Source organism: Haliotis cracherodii, unplaced genomic scaffold (genome assembly GCF_022045235.1).
Source record: "Haliotis cracherodii isolate W230 unplaced genomic scaffold, xgHalCrac1.p SCAF_5, whole genome shotgun sequence".
NCBI lineage: Eukaryota > Metazoa > Mollusca > Gastropoda > Lepetellida > Haliotidae > Haliotis > Haliotis cracherodii.
Window position 1 is genome coordinate 27,728,069 of NW_027266308.1, and position 21,165 is coordinate 27,749,233.

Genomic DNA, 21,165 nt, shown 5'->3' on the forward strand with positions numbered 1-21,165 from the left:
ATATGTATCATGGGCGGATACAGCTTTTTTGAAAAGGGGGTGCACAATTAAGATCTATTTATTGTCTTTGGTGGTAATTTATACAGAAATAAAGATTTTTTTCGAAATAAAAAGGAGGGTGGGGGGTGGGGGGTACGCACCCCCCCCCCCTTTTTTTATTTCGAAAAAAATCTTTATTTATATATATATATATATGATATAACAAATGTGACGACTGATATGAAGTCATTGTCAACATGGATAAAAAATATACCAAGGGACTGAAGTTAAGAATAATTCAGAATAAGAGTTATTGTTTGAAAGATCTAATGCTTGGAACTGTACGAGTGGATGGTTATTTGAACGAAATGATCCAAATTTGTTGGGATTGCAAATTCGTCCGAGCCGCCCTGGACAATAATTATTGTGGTGGAGATTGTTCAAGGGCGGGTAACTCTATTTCACAATCTATTTTACGTGGGAAATCCGGTCGCGGTATCAAAACACAGCTACCAAACAGATTTTATTTCCCGGATCGCACTCTGCCTGCGCGAATTACAGCTTCGTTTGGACAAGCAGGTAGGTTTGTGTTATAATACTCCAAACATCAGTCACGTCAGTGTCGCCATTTACAATTTGGTTTCTAGTGAAGATGAAGATGCACTTCATACATCACTGTGACGACAGCATCAACACAGTATGGAGCATTGTCGATGTAGGGAGTTATGATTATTAGTGGTGGAAGCTGCTGTAAAATCAATATCTCCATTAACCTTTGTGCTCAGTGGTCACAGATGGTGATAGGGGTGACGGAGTCAGTTATGATACAGATTCTCGTCTCGACTACACCGCTACTAGTTAGAGTAACGATAAATGCAGTGCGTTATATAACAGTGAATGTGGGATTTCTAGCGCACGGTTCCTATTTGGTAGCGGACTGCGGCAAAACATTCACAAGCAGTTCGGTATCCAAGAACAGTTTTGATTCAGAGACCGGTACCCCTGTAAGTTTGTGAATGATATCACGTGTCAGCATTAGCATCGGAGAATCTATTTTAGTTATGTTTTATAAATAACTATTAGGCCAAGATCAATTCCAATGTCGTGAACGAATTGTTTCCACTGTGTGTTTTCACCGGTAAACCAGAGACCTTATATATATATCAGGTGTATCGGTAGGTCTCTGTGTAATCATGGACACTTAATACGATATTTAGCGTCCATGGTGTAATCTAAATTATTGCACAGAAGACCCAACACAAATTAAAACGTTCTTAAAAAATGTAAAATTATGAGTTCATCTGAAAAAAAAAAATGTTGGTTCTAATGGTAGGCATGTGCAATCATTTATCAGGTACAAAATCTGAACTTTTAAGTGCTATCACCATCATAACATATGTTTTCTTGCCAATATAGATTTCTAAAATGATACCTACTTCTGGATCTCCTATTAAATGCAATTTAAATTGCCATTTGATCTGAGGCTGGAACATATAATGAATATGATTGTCGGCCTAATGAGTATGGTTTTGTGCTGCTTTTAGCAATATTCCAGCAATATCATGGCGGGGGACACCTGAAATGGGCTTCACACAATGTACCCATGTGGGGAAGCGAACCTGGGTCTTCGGCGTGAAGAGCAAACGCTTTAACCACTTGGCTACCCCACCCCCGTCGACCTGTTGACGATATCATTTGTTTTCTAGATTGTCACAGACATGCCTCCCAAAGGGAAACAGATTGAGCCAAGTTGGCGGATAGAAGATGTGATTGCCGATACAGTCGACACATCACAAGACATTGCTCGCAGTTTGATCGAGATGATGGAAGAGGGAGCCACCATACCCTTCATTGCCAGATATCGTAAAGAGAGAACAGGAAGTATGGAGGCCGAGAAACTACGAGAAGTCAGCAGCCTTCTCGATGATCTCAAGTGAGGATATTTGAGGCACATTGATATAATGATTGTAACAAAGCTCCTATTCTGATCACAAGGAAGATAGAATTGTATTCTTTGGGAATGACAGAAGCTAAACAATGTTGCGTTTGATTTTTTTCAAGTCAGAATATATTGCATGATATAGCTTAACAATGTATACCATTGATAAAAGTGTGATGGCGGACACACCTTGCAAGCGGAAGGCTTTAAACATTGACGTTAAGTTAATGAACATGGTACACATACATTGTAGGGCTGGGACAGGTAACTCGGGTACTCGGGTCTGGTGGGTCCTGAGTAGGACCCGGGTACCCACAGTACTACCCGGACCCTCGGTTAGTCACATGATACATTGTTTAATGACAAAGACTCACTATAGCTCAGTGGTTACACGACAAGTCGCTAATGTTTGCATTTCTTTCTGACGATGCACACATTCCTTTTGACTTGTAATTGTTTGAGTAAAGATAAAACTTCAGTCAAATTGTGAACAGTGAACGCATGATCTGATTGTTTGATACATGTATCTAAATAGTTTCAGCCAGGGCTGCAGTGAAACAATTACCAATCAGACATTTTGTTCCCAACTCTTGAGACTTGCAGTGGGTACCCAGGTAGGGTCGGGTAATGGGGGGGTAGGGTACCCAGGTAGTAAATTTGGACTCGTCCCAGCCCTAATACAGTGCACACTTTTGTTTTTTTGTCAAGTAACATGATTCGATCACGTGACCTGATCCAAGATGTCTGACAGTCGAAATGCTTACAACGAACTATGGTTATAACATACTAAAATGATTGGTCGCTTTGAGTTTGTTGTAACCAGAGTTTACTGTAATCTCATAATCTGTGTCCATCAGAATAACTCTAAGAGTTTCAGATTACTTTAAAAACATGTGGACAGGTGACCTCTTATCAGTGAAAATGGTGACCTGAAAGTCAGTGGGGCTCTTTAAAAGTTACTTGAAAAGGAGGAACATGTCTTGTGGTGTCAGTGTCCCAAACCCCCTTGTCATTTAAATTCTTCACACATCTCAACTGAATTCCTGTACATTTATCAGTTACTCTTAAACACACAGTATATGTACAAATTGTATTGCAGTCCCCTAGTGCTGGGACGAGTCCAGATTTACTACCCGGGTACCCACCCCCCGATTACCCGATAACCCGATTACCCGACCCTACCTGGGTATCCACAGTAGGTCTCAAGAGATAGGTACAAACTGTACCCAAGTTACCCATCCCAGCCCCACAGTCCCCCATGATTTTGGAGCATGGGTGGCCCAGTCCTCTACTCCCAGTACTCAGAGTTGCATCCCTTAAGAGTGTCAGAAGGCTAGGATCTTTGTTGGAATCCCAAATATTCCCTAATTATGATTTTTGGTTTGTTAGCATCATACTTGTGCTCACTGATTTCACCAATTTTAAAACGTCTGAGACCTGCATCACTTTGGGCTTCCTTCCCACGTTAAACTTGAATGCAGCGATGTAACTGAAATACTGTTCAGGGCCCATGTGCACAAAGCAATCTTAGCACTAAGATTTTCATAACTCCCATACTTCAACATAGGCTTAAGATGATCTTAGCGCTAGATGGTTTTGTGCAAGTGGGTCCAGATGTGTTGCACCCAACTCACTCCTTTTTGATTCAGTGATTACGCTATAAAAGTCTGTAAGGGGTAGTTATTCCAACAAAAATTTCAATATCACAGAATAATGCACTGTGTTTTATTCCAGGAATGTTATGTCCAAGATGTCGTCTGTGTACAACAGCATTGAGTCTGCGGGTAAGATGAACCGAACTCTGGCCGCTGCATTGAAAAGATCCACCTCTCTCACTGAAGTAGAACACCTGGTACGAAGCGACAATATAACTGACACGCATCATTCTTGTCAAACGGAAGAATTATATGTCTTTGAGCTAGGGCTGGGACGATACACCAACTGTTCCATCCGATACGTATCATGATACCTTGCTCACAATCCGATACATACCACGATACTTGCATGTGCTTTTAACTGTGGTGCATAAGCCATCTTTTTCATAGACAGGATGGCCAAATACCTGGCATACCAAGGATTTACTGGTAGTGACAAGTAAGGCGCAATGGATGAAAATATTTACATTTTCACTACTCATTTTCACTAGTAATTAGTGTTTATTGTAACATTTACTTAAGAATACATTGAAGGTAAGAATACTTTTTACTTAGTGTGAGACTGTGATCGATACCACTGATGCATCAATGTATCGTCCAAGTACTACTTTGAACAAAAATATTTTTGTGTATGAAAAGTCATTTAGAATATTTATGACATTGCAATTTGCAGTACTCTTAAAGTGGGAACAGATCCAGAATATACAGACTGCGCATGATCTAGGTTGTCTGCAGAGAACATAGCTAGATGTAATTGATGGTTTGGTGATGTTGCACAGCTATGCTCAGAGCTCTAAGCTGCATATTTCTGTAAAATATGCAAATAAATCATCATTCCCCAATTATTTTGAGTTGCATGAATACAAATATTCATGAAACATTAAAAACAATAGTAATAACAACACTAATTATCCTTTTCAACTTCCGTACCTGTATTCATTCACAGATCTTTGTCTATTGATGAAATGCAGGCATCTCACATACTTGAACTCTTCTGATACGGATCATGCATAAAAATGGCGTTACATCTTGCTTCTTGTGAATTTGGCATGTATTTCTCTATTTTGAGTTTATGCAACTTGTTACACACTTGGGGCAAGCACACGGACGGACAGAAATTATGAGTCACCTGAAACAACATTTTATGAAAATGTCTACTCGGTTTAAAAATACCCAATAGACTGGAATGAAAATAACTCCAAGGGAGTGAATATATATTGACTACCCTAAGAAACTGTCAATACCCCAATGTGAATGATAACTTGTGAGTAAATACTAAATGACTCAAAAAATTGTCTGGAGCCCTGTATAACGTTACTGCTCTCCCCCCTCAGTACGCCCCCTATAAGCCAGGACACAAGGGGAGTCTTGCAGAGAGAGCTCGCAAACTTGGCCTGGAGGAACCAGCGTTACAGATTCTAGACGGAAAGTATGTTGAACTGGAGAAGCTCGTCAGGCAAGGTGAAAAAGGTGAGAGGTTATTCTCTGGATTGAAACTTTTGTTTGTTTGACTGTTGTTTAACGCCGCACTCCAGCTATATGACGGCAGTCTGTAAATAATTGAATCTTGACCAGACAATCCAGTGATCGGCATCATGAGCATCAATCTACGCAATTGGGATACAATGACATGTACTGGGGATCTGCTCAGCCTAAGACTGACAAGGGGGACAAAACAACAGTAAGAAATTATTTACTGAAGTCTGTGCTCCAAGGCCTGTTACCCATTTTCAGTGTGTGCTAAAGATCCAGGTTGGAATTGGGCTCCAGCAAACCATGATTGTCGTAAGAGGCTACTGTGCTTGTTGTAAGTGGCGACTGTGCTTGTTGTAAGCGGCTACTGTGCTTGTTGTAAGAGGCGACTGTGCTTGTCGTAAGAGGCGACTGTGCTTGTTGTAAGAGGCGACTGCTTGTCGTAAGAGGCAACTGTACTTGTTGTAAGAGATGACTGTGCTTGTTGAAGAGACGACTGTGCTTGTCGTAAGAGGCAACTATGCTTGTTGTAAGAGGCGACTGTGCTTGTCGTAAGAGGCGACTGTGCTTGTTGTAAGAGGCGACTGCTTGTCGTAAGAGGCAACTGTGCTTGTTTTAAGAGATGACTGTGCTTGTTGAAGAGACGACTGTGCTTGTCGTAAGAGGCAACTATGCTTGTTGTAAGAGGCGACTGTGCTTGTCGTAAGAGGCGACTGAGCTTGTCGTAAGAGGCGACTGTGCTTGTCGTAAGAGGCAACTGTGCTTGTTGTAAGAGACGTATGTGCTTGTCGTAAGAGACGACTGTGCTTGTCGTAAGAGGCAACTGTACTTGTTGTAAGAGATGACTGCTTGTTGAAGAGACGACTGTGCTTGTCGTAAGAGGCAACTATGCTTGTTGTAAGAGGCGACTGTGCTTGTCGTAAGAGGCGACTGTGCTTGTCGTAAGAGGCGACTGTGCTTGTCGTAAGAGGCAACTGTGCTTGTTGTAAGAGACGTATGTGCTTGTCGTAAGAGACGACTGTGCTTGTCGTAAGAGGCGACTATGCTTGTCAGGTGGTCAGGCTCGCTGACTTGGTTAAAGCATGTCATTGTATCCCAATTGAGTAGATCGATGCTCATGATATCAATCACTGGATTGTCTGGTCGAGACTTGATTATTTACTGACCGCTGTCATATAGCTGGAATATTGCTGAGTGCAGTGTTAAACAACAAACAAGACAATAGCCTAGATGTTGCAATCAACGCCCTGTGTGAAACAGTGACAGTGTATATATACAAGTGGCAATCATTGACTGGTATACTATCCCTATGTTGGTACATCTTAATGCATGTGTTTAAACTCGTGGCATATATTTCAGGTTTGGCTAAGCCACATGACATAGAGACCGGCATCCAACACATCCTGGCGGACATCATCTCAAAGGACAAAGAGGCCATGGATGAAGTCAAACGATTGTGAGTTGTCTCCCCTCACAGAGATGTAGCTTTACAGTGAAAACTTGTTTTACTATTGTAATGTGCTTCACACATCGAGACTGTAGCATCTCATATTGAAAGTTTTACAATGCCTCTTTAAAATGAACGTATTATGTCCAAATGGGTGTTCCAAACAGAGGAATGTCGTGTTTCATGAAGCCTTACAATCTCATGAATATGCTAAAAAATTTACCTTGTAGTTTACAGATTTCAGTATTTGTATTACTAATATCGTTATTGTTCTTTTGGATGCTATGGATAAGGGCACTTTTCACCCTGTTAGTAAAGTAACCATGGTAACACCAACCCCATACTACATAATCTAACCAAAAACATATACCACTGTTTCCTACATTACAAATGAGGATCTACTAAATATTCAGGTGCGAGACCTCCAATGTGTAGCTGTTGTGTGCAGGTGTGAGACCTCCAATGTGTAGCTGTTGTGTGCAGGTGTGAGACCTCTAATGTGTAGCTGTTGTGTGCAGGTGTGAGACCTCTAATGTGTAGCTGTTGTGTGCAGGTGTGAGACCTCCAATGTGTAGTGTTGAAGTAGGTGTGAGACCTCTAATGTGTAGCTGTTGTGTGCAGGTGTGAGACCTCCAATGTGTAGCTGTTGTGTGCAGGTGTGAGACCTCTAATGTGTAGCTGTTGTGTGCAGGTGTGAGACCTCCAATGTGTAGCTGTGAGACCTCCAATGTGTAGCTGTGAGACCTCCAATGTGTAGCTGTTGTGTGCAGGTGTGAGACCTCTAATGTGTAGCTGTTGTGTGCAGGTGTGAGACCTCCAATGTGTAGCTGTTGTGTGCAGGTGCGAGACTTCCAATGTGTAGCTGTTGTGTGCAGGTGTGAGACCTCCAATGTGTAGCTGTTGTGTGCAGGTGTGAGACCTCCAATGTGTAGCTGTTTGTGGCAGGTGTGAGACCTCCAATGTGAAGCTGGAGAGCAGCAGAAGTAAGACAAGCACCAAAAAGGATGCTGAGGAGACAAAAGCTCGAGCCCCAGACGACAGCCACAAGTTCGAGCAATACTTTGACTTTTCCTGCCCTGTCAAATATATCAAGAGTCACCAAGTATGTCATAGTATTGTACTGTACTGTGAGTTAGGTTTTGCATCATAATTTCTGTATTGATTATTTAGTGCCGAGTCAGCAAGTTGCATCGCCATTCACATTTGGCTGTACATATAACATGATCTCATTCAAATCCGATCTTTATGCGAGGACAGCCCATTACTGGTCACGTCAGAACGGCCTTTAGTGGACTTTGACCGACCAATGAAATGACTAACAAGAAGTCGACATTAGCCAATCAGAAAGAAGCTTTCTCAGCTTTATGTCACCTGTTTTAAACTGGCGACTTCCATTTCAGGCCATGATTTGAAAAATATTTTGACAAAGTTCTTGATTCAAAATTTGAAGACTGAACAAAGGAAAATTCTGGAAGTCTAATTGAAGGCCGAGATAGTATCGCTGTACTTTCCACGGGCAATGGAGAGTCTATTCTGAATGTGCATCCCATTAAAGCAAGAGACAGACAATGCTTTTTGCGGAGTCAGTCCTACAGCTCATAACTCGTTCTGAGTACCCCATGTTCACCCATTAAAGGTTGCATGATCAAATGACACATTCAGACTGTCACTTTCCCGATCTGGAATGCTGCTCCCTGATTGGTCGGATGAAAGGTCCTTCTGGTGTGAGCTGTAATGGGATGTCCTCCGATCTTTGTTTATTGGAAGGAATGTCATTGACCTATAGTAGAACATATTAATTCATTGGCTTCTACATGTTCTTGCTGCGATGTAATGGCAAACTGGGTGAAAGACATTAGAATGTAATGACCTCTAGGTTTCCAGAGCAGATTGATTACATCTCTGAAATTGCCTTCTGGTTTAGTTTGTTTGTTTATTTGGTTTTAACGCCACACTCAGAAATATTCCAGGTATGTGATGGCGGTCTGGAAATAATCTTGAACAGACAATCCAGTGAATGACATCACGAGCATCAATCCATGCAGTTGGGATACAATGACATGCATCAACCAAGTCAGCTAGTCTGACCACCCGATCCCGTTGTCGCCTCTTACGACAAGCATAGTCACCCCCTTACGACAAGCATAGTCGCCTTTTACGGCAAGCATGGGTTGCTGAAGACCTATTCTATCCCAGATGTTCTTCGGTCTCTTGTATAGTCAAGATATTGTGTTGCAGGTGCTTGCATTAAATCGGGGTGAAGACAAGAAGATCCTCACTGTGCGTGTGACTATCCCGGATTATGTGAAGAATCGACTTATAGGCAGCTACACTCACAAGTTTGTGAAGCACTGGTCACCTCCAAGTGTGAAGACGCTGATGTCGACCAGCATCGCTGACGCTGTCAACAGACTCATCCTGCCGCAGACCTGCAGACATATCAGGTGGCGCCCTCTATACTCACAACATATTCAACTTGAGTTAAAGACTGGAATCCAGCTTCATGCAAATGTTTGCTTCCAACATGTCCAATAATTACAATATGTGTGGATTGACCATGTCAAGCATATCTTATCCAGTCAGTCATTGATTTGATTTCAATGAGACTTGTATCTGTTGTTCCCCTTATGGAAGCAAAGGGCATAATTGCTTTGTCTTTGTTCCGTAAAACTTGAAAACTCAAGGGCGGAATAATAATATTCTATTAAAGCAGCAAGTTCCAGCTAGGCTACTCTTAGTGGAAGCCTCAGTGGCTGAGTGGGTGAGATCGCTGACTTTGTCTGCTGGCGATTAGGTGCCTCATTCTCGCAGTGTGGGTTCGAATCCTGGACGGGACTCAACCCAAAAAAGTACGAGAATCTGTACTTTACTAAGAAAGTGTTATTCCAAATATATATGTATTTACCACTTGACCACTTTGAAAAGTGTCTCAGGTTGATTATTGGTGTCCTTACTGGAGGCTTCTAAGATGTCATGATGCGGAGCCTCATTAGACTCACAGCGTTGTACAAGGGTGATGGTGAATATACATTCAGTGAGAGTCTCTCTGTCACCAGGTCTGAGTTGACAAAGACAGCAGAGAAAGACTCCATCCTTGTGTTTGCCTCGAACCTGAAGCGATTACTTCTGACTCCACCTGTCAGGGGAAAGACAGTCTTTGGGATTGACCCCGGGTTCAAGAATGGCTGCAAGACAGCAGTTGTCTCCCCTACAGGTGGGTGGACCAATTTTCAACAATGACATTGATTTGTTTATTCTTGTGTACTAAAAAGAATTACCCAGTTGTTAGAAATATCGAACATAATATCCTTAAAGTCTTTATGGACAGCTGTGTCACTCTTTTTTTTATCTATCAGTTCACATGAAATTGTATTTGTTTACTTATTCTTAGAATATTTTACAAACCTTTCCAAGTGTTTTTTGAGTTCACTTATCATACAATGTGTAATGTTTTAAATCTACCCTTGTGTGAACCCATTCATGTGTTCCTGACTGTTTTACAACAACAAACCAAAACATCCAAAAACTATTGATACTAGAAAACAACTTTAGTCCAGATGAGTTGCCCTTTTGGTAAGTGTGAATAGTTTGTTGGCGTCCGAAGTTTAATTTTTTTAATGAAAGCTCGCTCGTAGTTGTGTTTTCTTTTCTGCAAACATGTGTAGATATTATTTTAAGTGTGTGTGTGTGTGTGTGTGTGTGTGTGTGTGTTTGTGGGTGTGAGTGTGGGTGTGGGTGTGGGTGTGGGTGTGGGTGTGATATATACTGATTTTAAAAATCAGAATTTGGGTGTTGTTTTGTGGTGTGACTGTCACTAACACTATCATGAAACATCTTTTATCATGACCCCACTATTATGATACGTATCTTACTGGGACCTCACTATCATGAAACAACTTTTATCGTGACCCAACTATTATGATACGTATCTTACTGGGACCTCACTATCATGAAACAACTTTTATCATGACCCCACTATTATGATACGTATCTTACTGGGACCTCACTATCATGATACAACTTTTATCGTGACCCAACTATTGTGATACGTATTTTACTGGGACCTCACTATCATGAAACATCTTTTATCATGACCCCACTATTATGATACGTATCTTACTGGGACCTCACTATCATGAAACAACTTTTATCGTGACCCAATTATTATGATACGTATCTTACTGGGACATCACTATCATGATACAACTTTTATCGTGACCCCACTATTATGATACGTTTCTTATTGTGTCGCCACTATTATGATTTATATCAAATCGTGACCCCATTATCATGGAAGGTATCAAATCATGACTGTATGTATTGCCCAAGCCCTAGAATGCACTGACCCAGTTGATGACTATGTGATGGCTGCACCCCCATCTTGCACTGCAGGAGGAATACAGACAACTCAGGTGTTCTACTTCCTGGACTACAAGTCTAACAAGGCTGCTGAGAAACAGAAGCTGGTCAACATCGTTAAAACATTCAGGTAACTTTGTCCATAGGGAGGAGATATGTACCATTCTGTTTACCACATGAGCTCTTGCAAAGTCACAGCAGTGAGTTTCAGAAGTAAAGTCCATAAGTGAGTGAGTGAATGAGTTGGGTTTAACACCGCTTTTAACAGTATTCCAATTATAACATGGCGTGTCAGCTTGGGAGGAAATCCCGAAGTGATGCCGGTCTCAGACGTTTACCACTTCGGTGAAACCCACGAGCACGGGTATGGAGCTGACAAACCTAGAATCATAATCGGGGTGAACTGGGATTCGAACCCACAATCATAGGTTTCTGGCGTGTCCACGGACGCAACTCTGCACAGCGAATCGCGGCGCCATAGACGACTGGGCCACCCGTGCCCCCTGTAAAGTCCATAAAGATATATTTAGTATTTTGTTTGTCGATCCAGTGTGAAGGAGTTAAATTTGTTTCTGGTTCTCCTCTCTGATTCAACATATGTCTGTCATGGCAACCATATTTGGAATTCCTTCAGGGAAAGATATCTGTTCATGTATATATATTTAAATCCATTTCAGATGTTGATGTATCAATGTTGTGCATGATATTAAGTCAAATATGCAGGTTTGCTACTGATATTGTGATGCGAATCACTCTTTCTTAGGTGTACCTAAACAGTAGACACTCCTCTTGAGGTGTATTTACATCACATTGCAGGTGTGAGATGATAGCAATCGGGAATGGTGTGGCATGTCGACAGACGGAGCAGTATGTCGCTGGCCTCATCCAGGAGAAGGCGTTCGGGGAGATGCAGGTCATGTACTGGTGGGTGTATACTACGGGCATCTTCCCCTTCCAACGATGTAGATGTAGAAGGGCTCGGACTCATCCCACTGTTGACATTCATTCCTTGTCAGCTTGCTGACGGGGTTAACCTCTTTGGCCATGCAAAGCACAGATTCTAGTACTTTTGGGGGTTGAGCCCCATCTGGGATTCGGACACACACTGTCAGAGTGGGGCACCTCATTGCTAGCTCACAAAGTCAGCAATCTAACCCATTCAGCCACCGAGGATTCAACAAAAATGAAATCTGACAACTGGTAGTCTAGATAACATACTTTGTGTACCCCTCTGACAAGTGTGAAATTGGCACAGCTCCCATGCCGAAAGCTATGAACACACAATGCCATTTAGAAAGTGGTCAAATGTAACAAATGTTAAATTTGGGATAACACTTTCTTTGTAAAATACAGATTCTAGTAATTATTTGGGTTGAGTCCCATCCGGGATTCGAACCCACACTGCCAGAGTGATGCACCTACATTGTGTTACCATTAAATTAAATTATCACGGTAACAAACAACATGTACCACATCACATCACTTGCTGCCATGATATAGATGAGATGCTACATGTAAACTCTTTCTCTCACTCATTTACTGCAGACATTAGATTTCTGATGGAGTTTTGTTGTTTCATCCCAGCATCGTAGACGAGAGTGGAGCATCCATCTACAGCGTGTCAGATGAGGCCCAGCGAGAGTTACCTGACCTCGACCCAACTCTTAGAGGAGCAGGTGTGTCCCCTGTCCTGGATGCAGATTTATATTCATCATATAATAACATTATTATTATACCCCTGTTTACGAAGTAAATCCGGGTATATAGCGTTCCGTTCGTTCGTCTTTCCGTCGGTCCTTCCGTCCGAGCTTTTGTACGGCCCATAACTTTTTAACCATGCACTCTAGCTTCACCAAACTTGCTACACACATTTACCACAATGAGTACTTGTGCCATGGAATCATGGTGAAACATAAATTTTGGGTAGTTTTTGTACCATCCATGTTTACAATATTAAGTATCCTACAAACTTGCTACATTTACAGCTATGATTGTTTTTTATCTTTTATAAGATTCTGAAAGTTTTCTCTTTTGCTGTTTTCATGGAAACATGATGTAATTTAGAAATTTTGATGACTGGTTTTGTATAGCTAATATATTTTCAAAAATTGTTTCCACACATGTAGATCATCATAAGTATCTGTGCTTTGTGATAGTTTGAATTTATGAATTCTTTACCATATCTGTTAAGGCTAGATGGAAATTATTAATTTATTGATTTTCTTATATGATATTGTTCCATTTTTTATGTGTTTTTATATTAATTTTTTTTGGTCCTTTTGATAATTCTTCTTATGTAACTCCTCAATCAAATTTTTATTCAAAAGTGTTCATGGTGATCTACTTCCTCGTAGTGAACACCGGTAACTTGAGAGATTTGGTGGGGGGGGGGGGGGTCAATTGTCACTGGGACTCAATCTTAGTTTTTAAAACATTGAAGTTAAAATCAGTTAGAAATATGTAATATTTCATTAATTAACAAACTATTTACTATTTGTTGTTGACCAGCGGAATTAACGGGGGTATGTGAGGTAGTGGTATAGCGTCTGCTTGGAGAGAGCAAGGCGTGGGGTTTGATCCCCGGTCTCATCATGCCAAATGACGTTAAAAGATGGTATGTGTTGTTACCCTGTCTGGCGCTCAGCACTCAGGGGATAAAACAAGAACTGGTCAGCTCGGAGTCAGTATATTGTGTCTGAGTGCGGTTTTCATGTTAAACTGTGGCATGATATCTTAGTTGGCTAGTACTATAAAATCTGCACTAGTCTGGACTAGTACAAGCAGCCACACACACGTGCATGCACGTTGTTATGTAAGTGCAATAATGTTGGACGCAGTGTTGAACCCCTTTTCACGTTACCTCACCTGTAGTAAGGTTTGATCGTGTTAAATTTTGTGTATATAACAACATGATAGTTTCTTAAACAAGTTCTTCCAGTGATGGGAATAAAAAGAACAAACAGCAGATATTGTTGGGTATAAGGTATTCATTGCCATCTTCCATACTGACATTTAATAAACTATTTCAGTTTGAAAGATCTCCATGTTGGAGAAACGTGTCACGAACTATTGCAAAACACAGATTTTCTTGAACCTCAACACTGTTCATTCAACGCTAACGTTCAAAGGAAAAGCATGTTAACAGATCCAAACGAATGAGCTTTTCACTTATTATTGTCAAGGAATAACGGACAATAAACATCAATTGAGAGTATCAAGACTGTTGATTTCTGCCATAATACCCGATTTTGAGCTATTTTGCAATTCATCGTTCTCATTTTGAGCCAAACGGACTGTAGATGTTTACTGGCTCTCTGCCAAGTCACTTGGGTGTTATATGGAACCCCATTTGTCAATGTTATGGATCATCTTCTGTATATGTAGGAATCTATGGCAGATCTTTAGGCGGTGGCAAATTAGTCTAATTTGAGAGAGAAATTCTTTTGTCATGGGCTTCATTTTTTTTTTTTCATTACAGTACGAAGCATCAGTTCCTTTTATAGAATTAGCTGATATTTATACAAATGTATTTTCTCTATTATCCATTAGGATTTGTCTCAAGGTCAAAGTAAGATCTGCCATAGCTGGGAAACATGCCCCAGGTGAGAGCATCCCCCTGACAGGTGTAGGCTGTACAACTGATCTTACAAATACATAGGAGTGCTGGAACGGTCAGGTAGCCTAGTGGTTAAAGCGTTCGCTCATGACGCCGAAGACCCAGGTTTGATTCCTACATGGGTACAATGTGTGAAGCCCATTTCTGGTGTCCCTCTCAGTGATATTGCTGGAAAGTTGCTAAAAGCAGTGTAAAACCATACTCACTCACTCATAGCAGTGCTTTACATGTGGTTGTATACTGAATAACTGACACTTTGGGTTTCTTGTTTCCAGTTTCCATAGCAAGACGACTGCAAGATCCCCTGGCAGAGTTGGTCAAAATTGAACCCAAACATATTGGTGTGGGCATGTATCAGGTGAGCTTTTTACACTTACCTGGTAAATGTATTCCTCATCTATAGTCTCTGGGATGTATCTGTGAGCTTTGTCCACCTCATCTGCAGGTTATGGGATGTATCAGGTGAGCTATGTACACTTCTCTGTGTGGTTAATGTCAACCTCATCTGTAGGCTCTGGGATGTATCAGGTGAGCTGTGTCCACCTCATCTGTAGGCTCTGGGATGTATCAGGTGAGCTATGTACACTTCTCTGTGAGGTTAATGTCCGCCTCATCTGTAGGCTCTGGGATGTATCAGGTGAGCTATGTCCACCTCATCTGTAGGCTCTGGGATGTATCAGGTGAGCTATGTCCACCTCATCTATAGGCTCTGGGATGTATCAGGTGAGCTATGTACACTTGTCTGTGTGGTAAATGTACACCTTATCTGTAGGATCTGGGATGTATCAGGTGAGCTATGTCCACCTCATCTGCAGGCTCTGGGATGTATCAGATGAGCTATGTCCACCTCATCTGCAAGCTTTGGGATGTATCAGGTGAGCTATGTCCAGCTCATCTGTAGGCTCTGGCATGTATCAGGTGAGCTATGTCCACCTCATCTATAGGCTCTGGGATGTATCAGGTGAGCTATGTACACTTGTCTGTGTGGTAAATGTGCACCTTATCTGTAGGCTCTGGGATGTATCAGGTGAGCTATGTCCCCCTCATCTGCAGGCTCTGGGATGTATCAGATGAGCTATGTCCACTTCATCTGCAGGCTTTGGGATTTATCAGGTGAGCTATGTCCAGCTCATCTGTAGGCTCTGGGATGTATCAGGTGAGCTATGTCCACCTCATCTGCAGGCTCTGGGATGTATCAGGTGAGCTATGTACATGTACCTGCTCATATGAATGTTCTCATCTGTAGGCTATGTAGACACTACCCATGGGCACACTTAACATCTTATCCTTAGGCCTGTGACAAAAAAGTCAGAGGGACTTTGCTGCAATTTAATGTTCATTGAATTCTGCAACAGAAACCATCTCCTTGTGTTAGAGCACCATCTTCTTCCTTTGTAATTGTAATGTGGGAGATTCTGGCATGTAAAACAACATACTTTGCATGATGTGGTCCGCAGCATGACATCGCAGAGAGCAAGTTGAAGACAGCTCTAGATTCAGTGGTGGAGGAGTGTGTCAGCTTCGTCGGCGTGGACATCAACACCGGCAGCGAGTGTCTGCTCAGGTCAGTGTGTACCTTCATTGCCATTACACCAGGTATCAACCTCACAACAGACTTGTCCATGGATATTGATGATTGATGGATGATGATACACATCATTATCTGCATGGACACTAACTTCTGTATCTTCGAAATCTGTTACTCTCATCAGTTCTTGTTCTGCTTGACAGTCAGATGGACAGTTCATCTTCATGCAGTGTTTTCAGTTGATTATTATCCCCCGGTTATAACCTCTGACCTCAAAGGACGGGGGTATGTTGGTATACCAAGGAATTCTGTCCATCCGTCCTTCCGAGGAGTGGGGCCCAGGTGGCCCAGTCATCTAAGGCACCGCAATTCGTTGTGCAGAGTTGTGTCCCTTGGGCACGCCAGAAACCTATGATTGTGGGTTGGAATCCTAGTTTGCCCCGATTATGTTTCTAGGTTTGTCAGCACCATACCCGTGCTCGTGGGTTTCACCGAAGTGGTAAATGTCTGAGACCTGCATCACTTCGGGCTTTCCTCCCACATTAAGCTGACACGCCGTGATATGACCGGAATACTGTTAAAAGCGGTGTTAAACACAACTCACTCACTCACTCACTCACTCACTCCTCCCGAGGACATTTTTTGTGTGACCTGTAACTGGAAAACTACTGCATGGATTCTTTTCAAAGGGAACCATTTTCTAATAGAAGAAGTGCAAAGTTTAATTTTGATATGTGTATTTTCTGAAAAAAATATGTTTTTCATGTTTTGATATTTTTTTTACTTCAACATTTGTGCTACCTATAACTTAGAAAATATTTCATTCCTTCTTTTCCAATTGGGGGTACAGTTTCTATATAACCCGATAAAAGGAGAGAGGTGCAGCGCAAAGTTTGATTTCAATAAGTGGATTTTCTAAGAAAATATTGCTTTTCTGATGTTTTGAACTTAGAAATATGTAGGAGTCAAAGTCAGGTTATTAGTGAGCCCTGCTCACTTTTTGTCTTGAGGGTAATTTTTCCCTTTGGAGTGTATGATGTCTATCACTGGTCTGCCTGGCCCAGACTTATATTTACAGTGTAAATCAGGTGGAAAACGACATTCACTCCAAGAGCAGATCCAGCATTTTAAAAATGGAGGGATCCAAAATATCAAAATCCTCTTTCAAAAGGAAGGGGTCAGGACCCCCTGGATCTGCCCTCTAGATCTGCCTATGCACTCACTCACACACTCACTCACTCACTCAGTTGTCACTTCTCCAGACTGGATACTATTTTCCCATGATGTCACTTCAATGGGAGTTGTTGGGACCTCAGCACAAGCACCAGACAGTGACACACGCCATGTAACACAGGTATATGTGTGTGTGTTTCAGGAGGATTGCAGGGCTGAATGCAACCAAGGCAAAGAAGATCCTGGAGTGGCGGGAGAAGAATGGGGCGTTTGCCAGTCGGGAACAGCTGCTGGGCATCAAGGGGCTGGGTCAGAAGGGGTACGAGCAGTGCGCTGGCTTCATCCGAGTGCTGCATGACTTCAGTATGCAGGGGGAGAGGTACGAGGGGCGTTCAATATGTTTTGCAACTTCAATATAAGACCAAGATGCAGAATATCTTTTGCATTTTAATTTTCAATATAATCTCCATTCACCTCAATACACCTATTCCATTTGTCCTTTAAGCTTTTAATACCACTTTTATAGAATCCGCAGATTGGTCCTCAAACCACGCCTCTGTGGCAGCCTTTATGTCCTCTTCATCCTGGAAGCGTCTTCCATGTAAGGCAGGTTTCATTTGCCGGAACAGGATATAGTCACTGGGGGCTAAGTCTGGGCTGTAGGGTGGGGGATTTAACTGAGAACATTAAGAACCTTAAATATCATTATTAGGGAGATTTTTTCCAATTTCAATGGAAAACAAGTAACTAACAATTCTGGTTACACACCTTAAGGTAAGAAGTGGGAGTACAACAGGTATGCATGATATAGGATTTATACACCATTACTTGATACGACGTATAATATCCAGGCAAGACGAGGATGCTGCAGTCGAAGCACCAGGCCCATCAGGCAAAGGGAGAAAGAGGAAAGCTGGCTCAACCAAAGTGTCTGCCAAAAAGAAGAAATCAGAAATAGACTGTACCCCCAATCCACTAGATATGACATCCATCCATCCTGAGTCCTATCACATAGCAACAAGGTAAGTCGGTGATATATCCACAACACATTATACATGAGGTCACATTAGCTTTACTTATATACTTAACCTGTGGTGTTTAATGGTTAGAATAGGTCCCAAGAACCTATGCTGGTTGTAAGAGGTGACCAAATGGATTGGTGGTCAGACCTGGAGACTTGATTCGTTGCGAGTCACTGTACCCAAACAGAGTGAATCATTGCTCACAATATCGTCCACTGGATATTCTGGTCCAGACACAATTTTTTATGTGCGGACGTCATTCAAGTGGAATATTGCTGAGTGTGGTGTTATATAATATCCGGGATGATCAAGGAGGGTTATGTAATGTCGGGACTGTTTCAGACTTATGACAGATACTGGAGTTGATCCCAAGAATGTTGGGCAGGAGGAGTTTTGTGAGGAAATTAGACGATTCAGCAAACACAAAGGTGAGGGTAGCTCTTTAGATATATTTCCAATAATCATGTGTTCATGGATCATGTGAATCTCAAAATGATTGGTCGGTTTTGATTGTCCAACTGAAGTAATATCATGTCTTACTGCATCATTAATTACAGTGTGATATGTCATTTATTGTTTATGATGTCACAAACTGATACTGTTGTCATCAGAACAACAGACTGGCTCCAGTGATATTTGGTTGTTTTTGGGACATTTCGATTGATTTTCCTTCAAATTAGAGACAAAGGTGGTCCTGGAGTTGTGTCCTTTGGGCACACCCGAAACCTCTGATTGAGGATCCAAATCCCAGTTCGCCCTGATTATGTTTCTAGGTTTGTCAGCACCATACCTTTGCTTGTGGGTTTCACCAAAGTGGTAAACGTCGGAGACCTGCATCACTTCATGCTTGCCTCCCACATTAACCTGACATAACTGGAATACTGTTCAGCGTTAAATCCAACTCACTTCATTTACTTTCTTTAAATGATGAGGAGAAATGTCTAGCTTTACCTGCTTGAAACTTTGCATTAAGTATTACCTGTCCCGAGTGAATAAGTAGTGCAAGGCTCTGTCTGTCCAAGGTTGGTGTTTAATGTTTGTATTGCCAGGTGTTGAGGAGCTAGCCAGGACGTACAACACAGGAGCTCCCACCATCACCCTCATCACTGATGCTCTCAGTCAGTCACTGACCTACGACATCCGCGACGGTAAGTGTGAAACACTCCCAACTTGACACTAGCAAACAACACCAATTCAAAGATAAACTTCACATAAATAGAAATTTCCTATTTGCAACAGTGTGCCTGTATGTTATCATTGTTTAGGCAATTACTGATAAATTGTTTTCCTTATTCATAGAATTTACATATATCAAGTTTATCAACCATGATCTACTGGTCTTGTCCACCGTCATTCTTATGGGGCTCCATGCCTGTTCTGAGTCTCCCATGTTATTTGATGCTATATGAAGAGATTGTTAGTCCAGACGCCTAATGAGTATGCATGGTACCTGTATTAATGTCTTGAGGAATATTTCTCAGAAGTGGCCCGGCTGATTGAATTTGCTAATTATTCCTTTAGAGGTTTGCTGCCTTTTATATAGATCTGTCTATTTCGGAACTGGTGCCTTTTGATGATTTGGGATTTTTACGTTTTTAATTTGTTTTCATGATTTTTCATGATGAAAACAAGTTGTTTTCCAATTCCAGAGCAGAACTCCCATACCGTAAAATATTTCTTTTTGAAACTTTTGTTGTTGTTGATAATTTGTTTTTTGAAGATATGTTTTTATTTTATTTTCATGACAAGTCGGACTTAACTGAAAATGAGGGTAGTACTCGTTTCCAGAGCAGAACTCCAAAACTTACATAGTTATAAGTAGCCAAACTCTTGTTTTTAGTTCATGTCTAACCTGGTGTCCTTAGTTTGGTTCTAGAATATGGAGTAAGTGCCAGGTTTGCTTTCCTGATTTTTTAAAACAGTTTACCTGTAATGACATGTAGAAGTGTGAGGAATAATTGACCAAGGTAGACGTGTATCTTCATTCTGTTCCAGAATACGATAAACCGCTATTCAAGAAGGGTGTGATTGCAATGGAGGACCTTAAAGCTAAACAAACACTGACAGGCAGAGTGACAAATGTGACTCATTTCGGGGCATTTGTTGATGTAGGGGTGGGTCATAATGGACTGATCCACACAAGTCAGATGAGACAGGGCCTGGAGGGGAGACAGGGTGTGCAGCTTGGAGATAACGTGAATGTGGAAGTCATCAATGTCGACCTCCAGAAGAAGAGACTTGGCTTGAAACTACTGGGTTTTACCAAGAAGTGATGTGATATTTATGTTGTCTTTGATTGATACATGAAGAGGTACAAATCATTACCAAGTGTTTGTTTGTTTGTTTGTTTGTTTTGTTGTTGTTTAACGCCGCACTCAGCAATATTACAGCTATATGACGGTGGTCTGTAAGTAATTGAGTCTGGACCAGACAAACCAGTGATTGCCATCAAGAGCGATTGGGATATGATGACATGCATCAACCAAGTTGGCGACCCTGACCAGCAAGCATGGGTTGCTGAAGACCAGGATCTTCACGGGTCGAATCATTAGTGAGTGAGTAAGTGCAATCGACAATAATATATACATTTTCAGTGCTCATTTTCACTTCTCATTTTCACTAGTAATTAGTGTTTGGTGTAACATATATTAAAGAATACATTTAAGGTAAGAATCAATCATTTTCACTTTGTGTGCAATTGTGATCAATACTTGCATTGAAAAGTAAAGAATCACAATCCACCGATCCACTACAAGTGGATACAATAATGAATATACAATGACAATTGGCTTGTCTGGTCCAATGACAGGTTATTCTCACCTGTCTGATGAAGTTACAGGTACAAGTGGACAAGTCATCTTTATCAGTTCACAAGATAAGAAAAATTGTTATTTGAAAAAACTGCAAAATTCTGTTCTGTCTTTATTATGTAGTCAAACACTGTTGTGTCAATCATTGATATGTCGAATTAACG

General features: G+C 41.4%; 1 protein-coding gene across 1 annotated transcript; it reads left to right on the plus strand.

Annotated features, from left to right (window-relative positions):
• The first annotated feature begins 1,695 nt into the window (after positions 1 to 1,695).
• Positions 1,696 to 20,839, plus strand: LOC139443007 (S1 RNA-binding domain-containing protein 1-like). Its single transcript, XM_071223932.1, has 17 exons — positions 1,696 to 1,912; positions 3,653 to 3,770; positions 4,908 to 5,043; positions 6,406 to 6,502; positions 7,439 to 7,595; positions 8,732 to 8,937; positions 9,550 to 9,707; positions 10,886 to 10,982; positions 11,669 to 11,776; positions 12,437 to 12,528; positions 14,744 to 14,826; positions 15,926 to 16,032; positions 17,372 to 17,548; positions 18,021 to 18,191; positions 18,534 to 18,619; positions 19,241 to 19,339; positions 20,187 to 20,839. The coding sequence occupies exons 1-17, from the start codon at positions 1,698 to 1,700 to the stop codon at positions 20,462 to 20,464; spliced, it is 2,385 nt and encodes a 794-aa protein (XP_071080033.1). The 5' UTR covers positions 1,696 to 1,697; the 3' UTR covers positions 20,465 to 20,839.
• Positions 20,840 to 21,165: the final 326 nt, after the last annotated feature.

Bases quoted from the DNA above. Each gene is read 5' to 3' on its own strand.
- LOC139443007 (XM_071223932.1), top strand. From the start codon at position 1,698: ATGCCTCCCAAAGGGAAACAGATTGAGCCAAGTTGGCGGATAGAAGAT. The intron at 6,503-7,438 runs GTGAGTTGTCTC...TGTTTGTGGCAG, and splicing joins ATGGATGAAGTCAAACGATT to GTGTGAGACCTCCAATGTGA. The intron at 18,192-18,533 runs GTAAGTCGGTGA...GGACTGTTTCAG, and splicing joins TCCTATCACATAGCAACAAG to ACTTATGACAGATACTGGAG.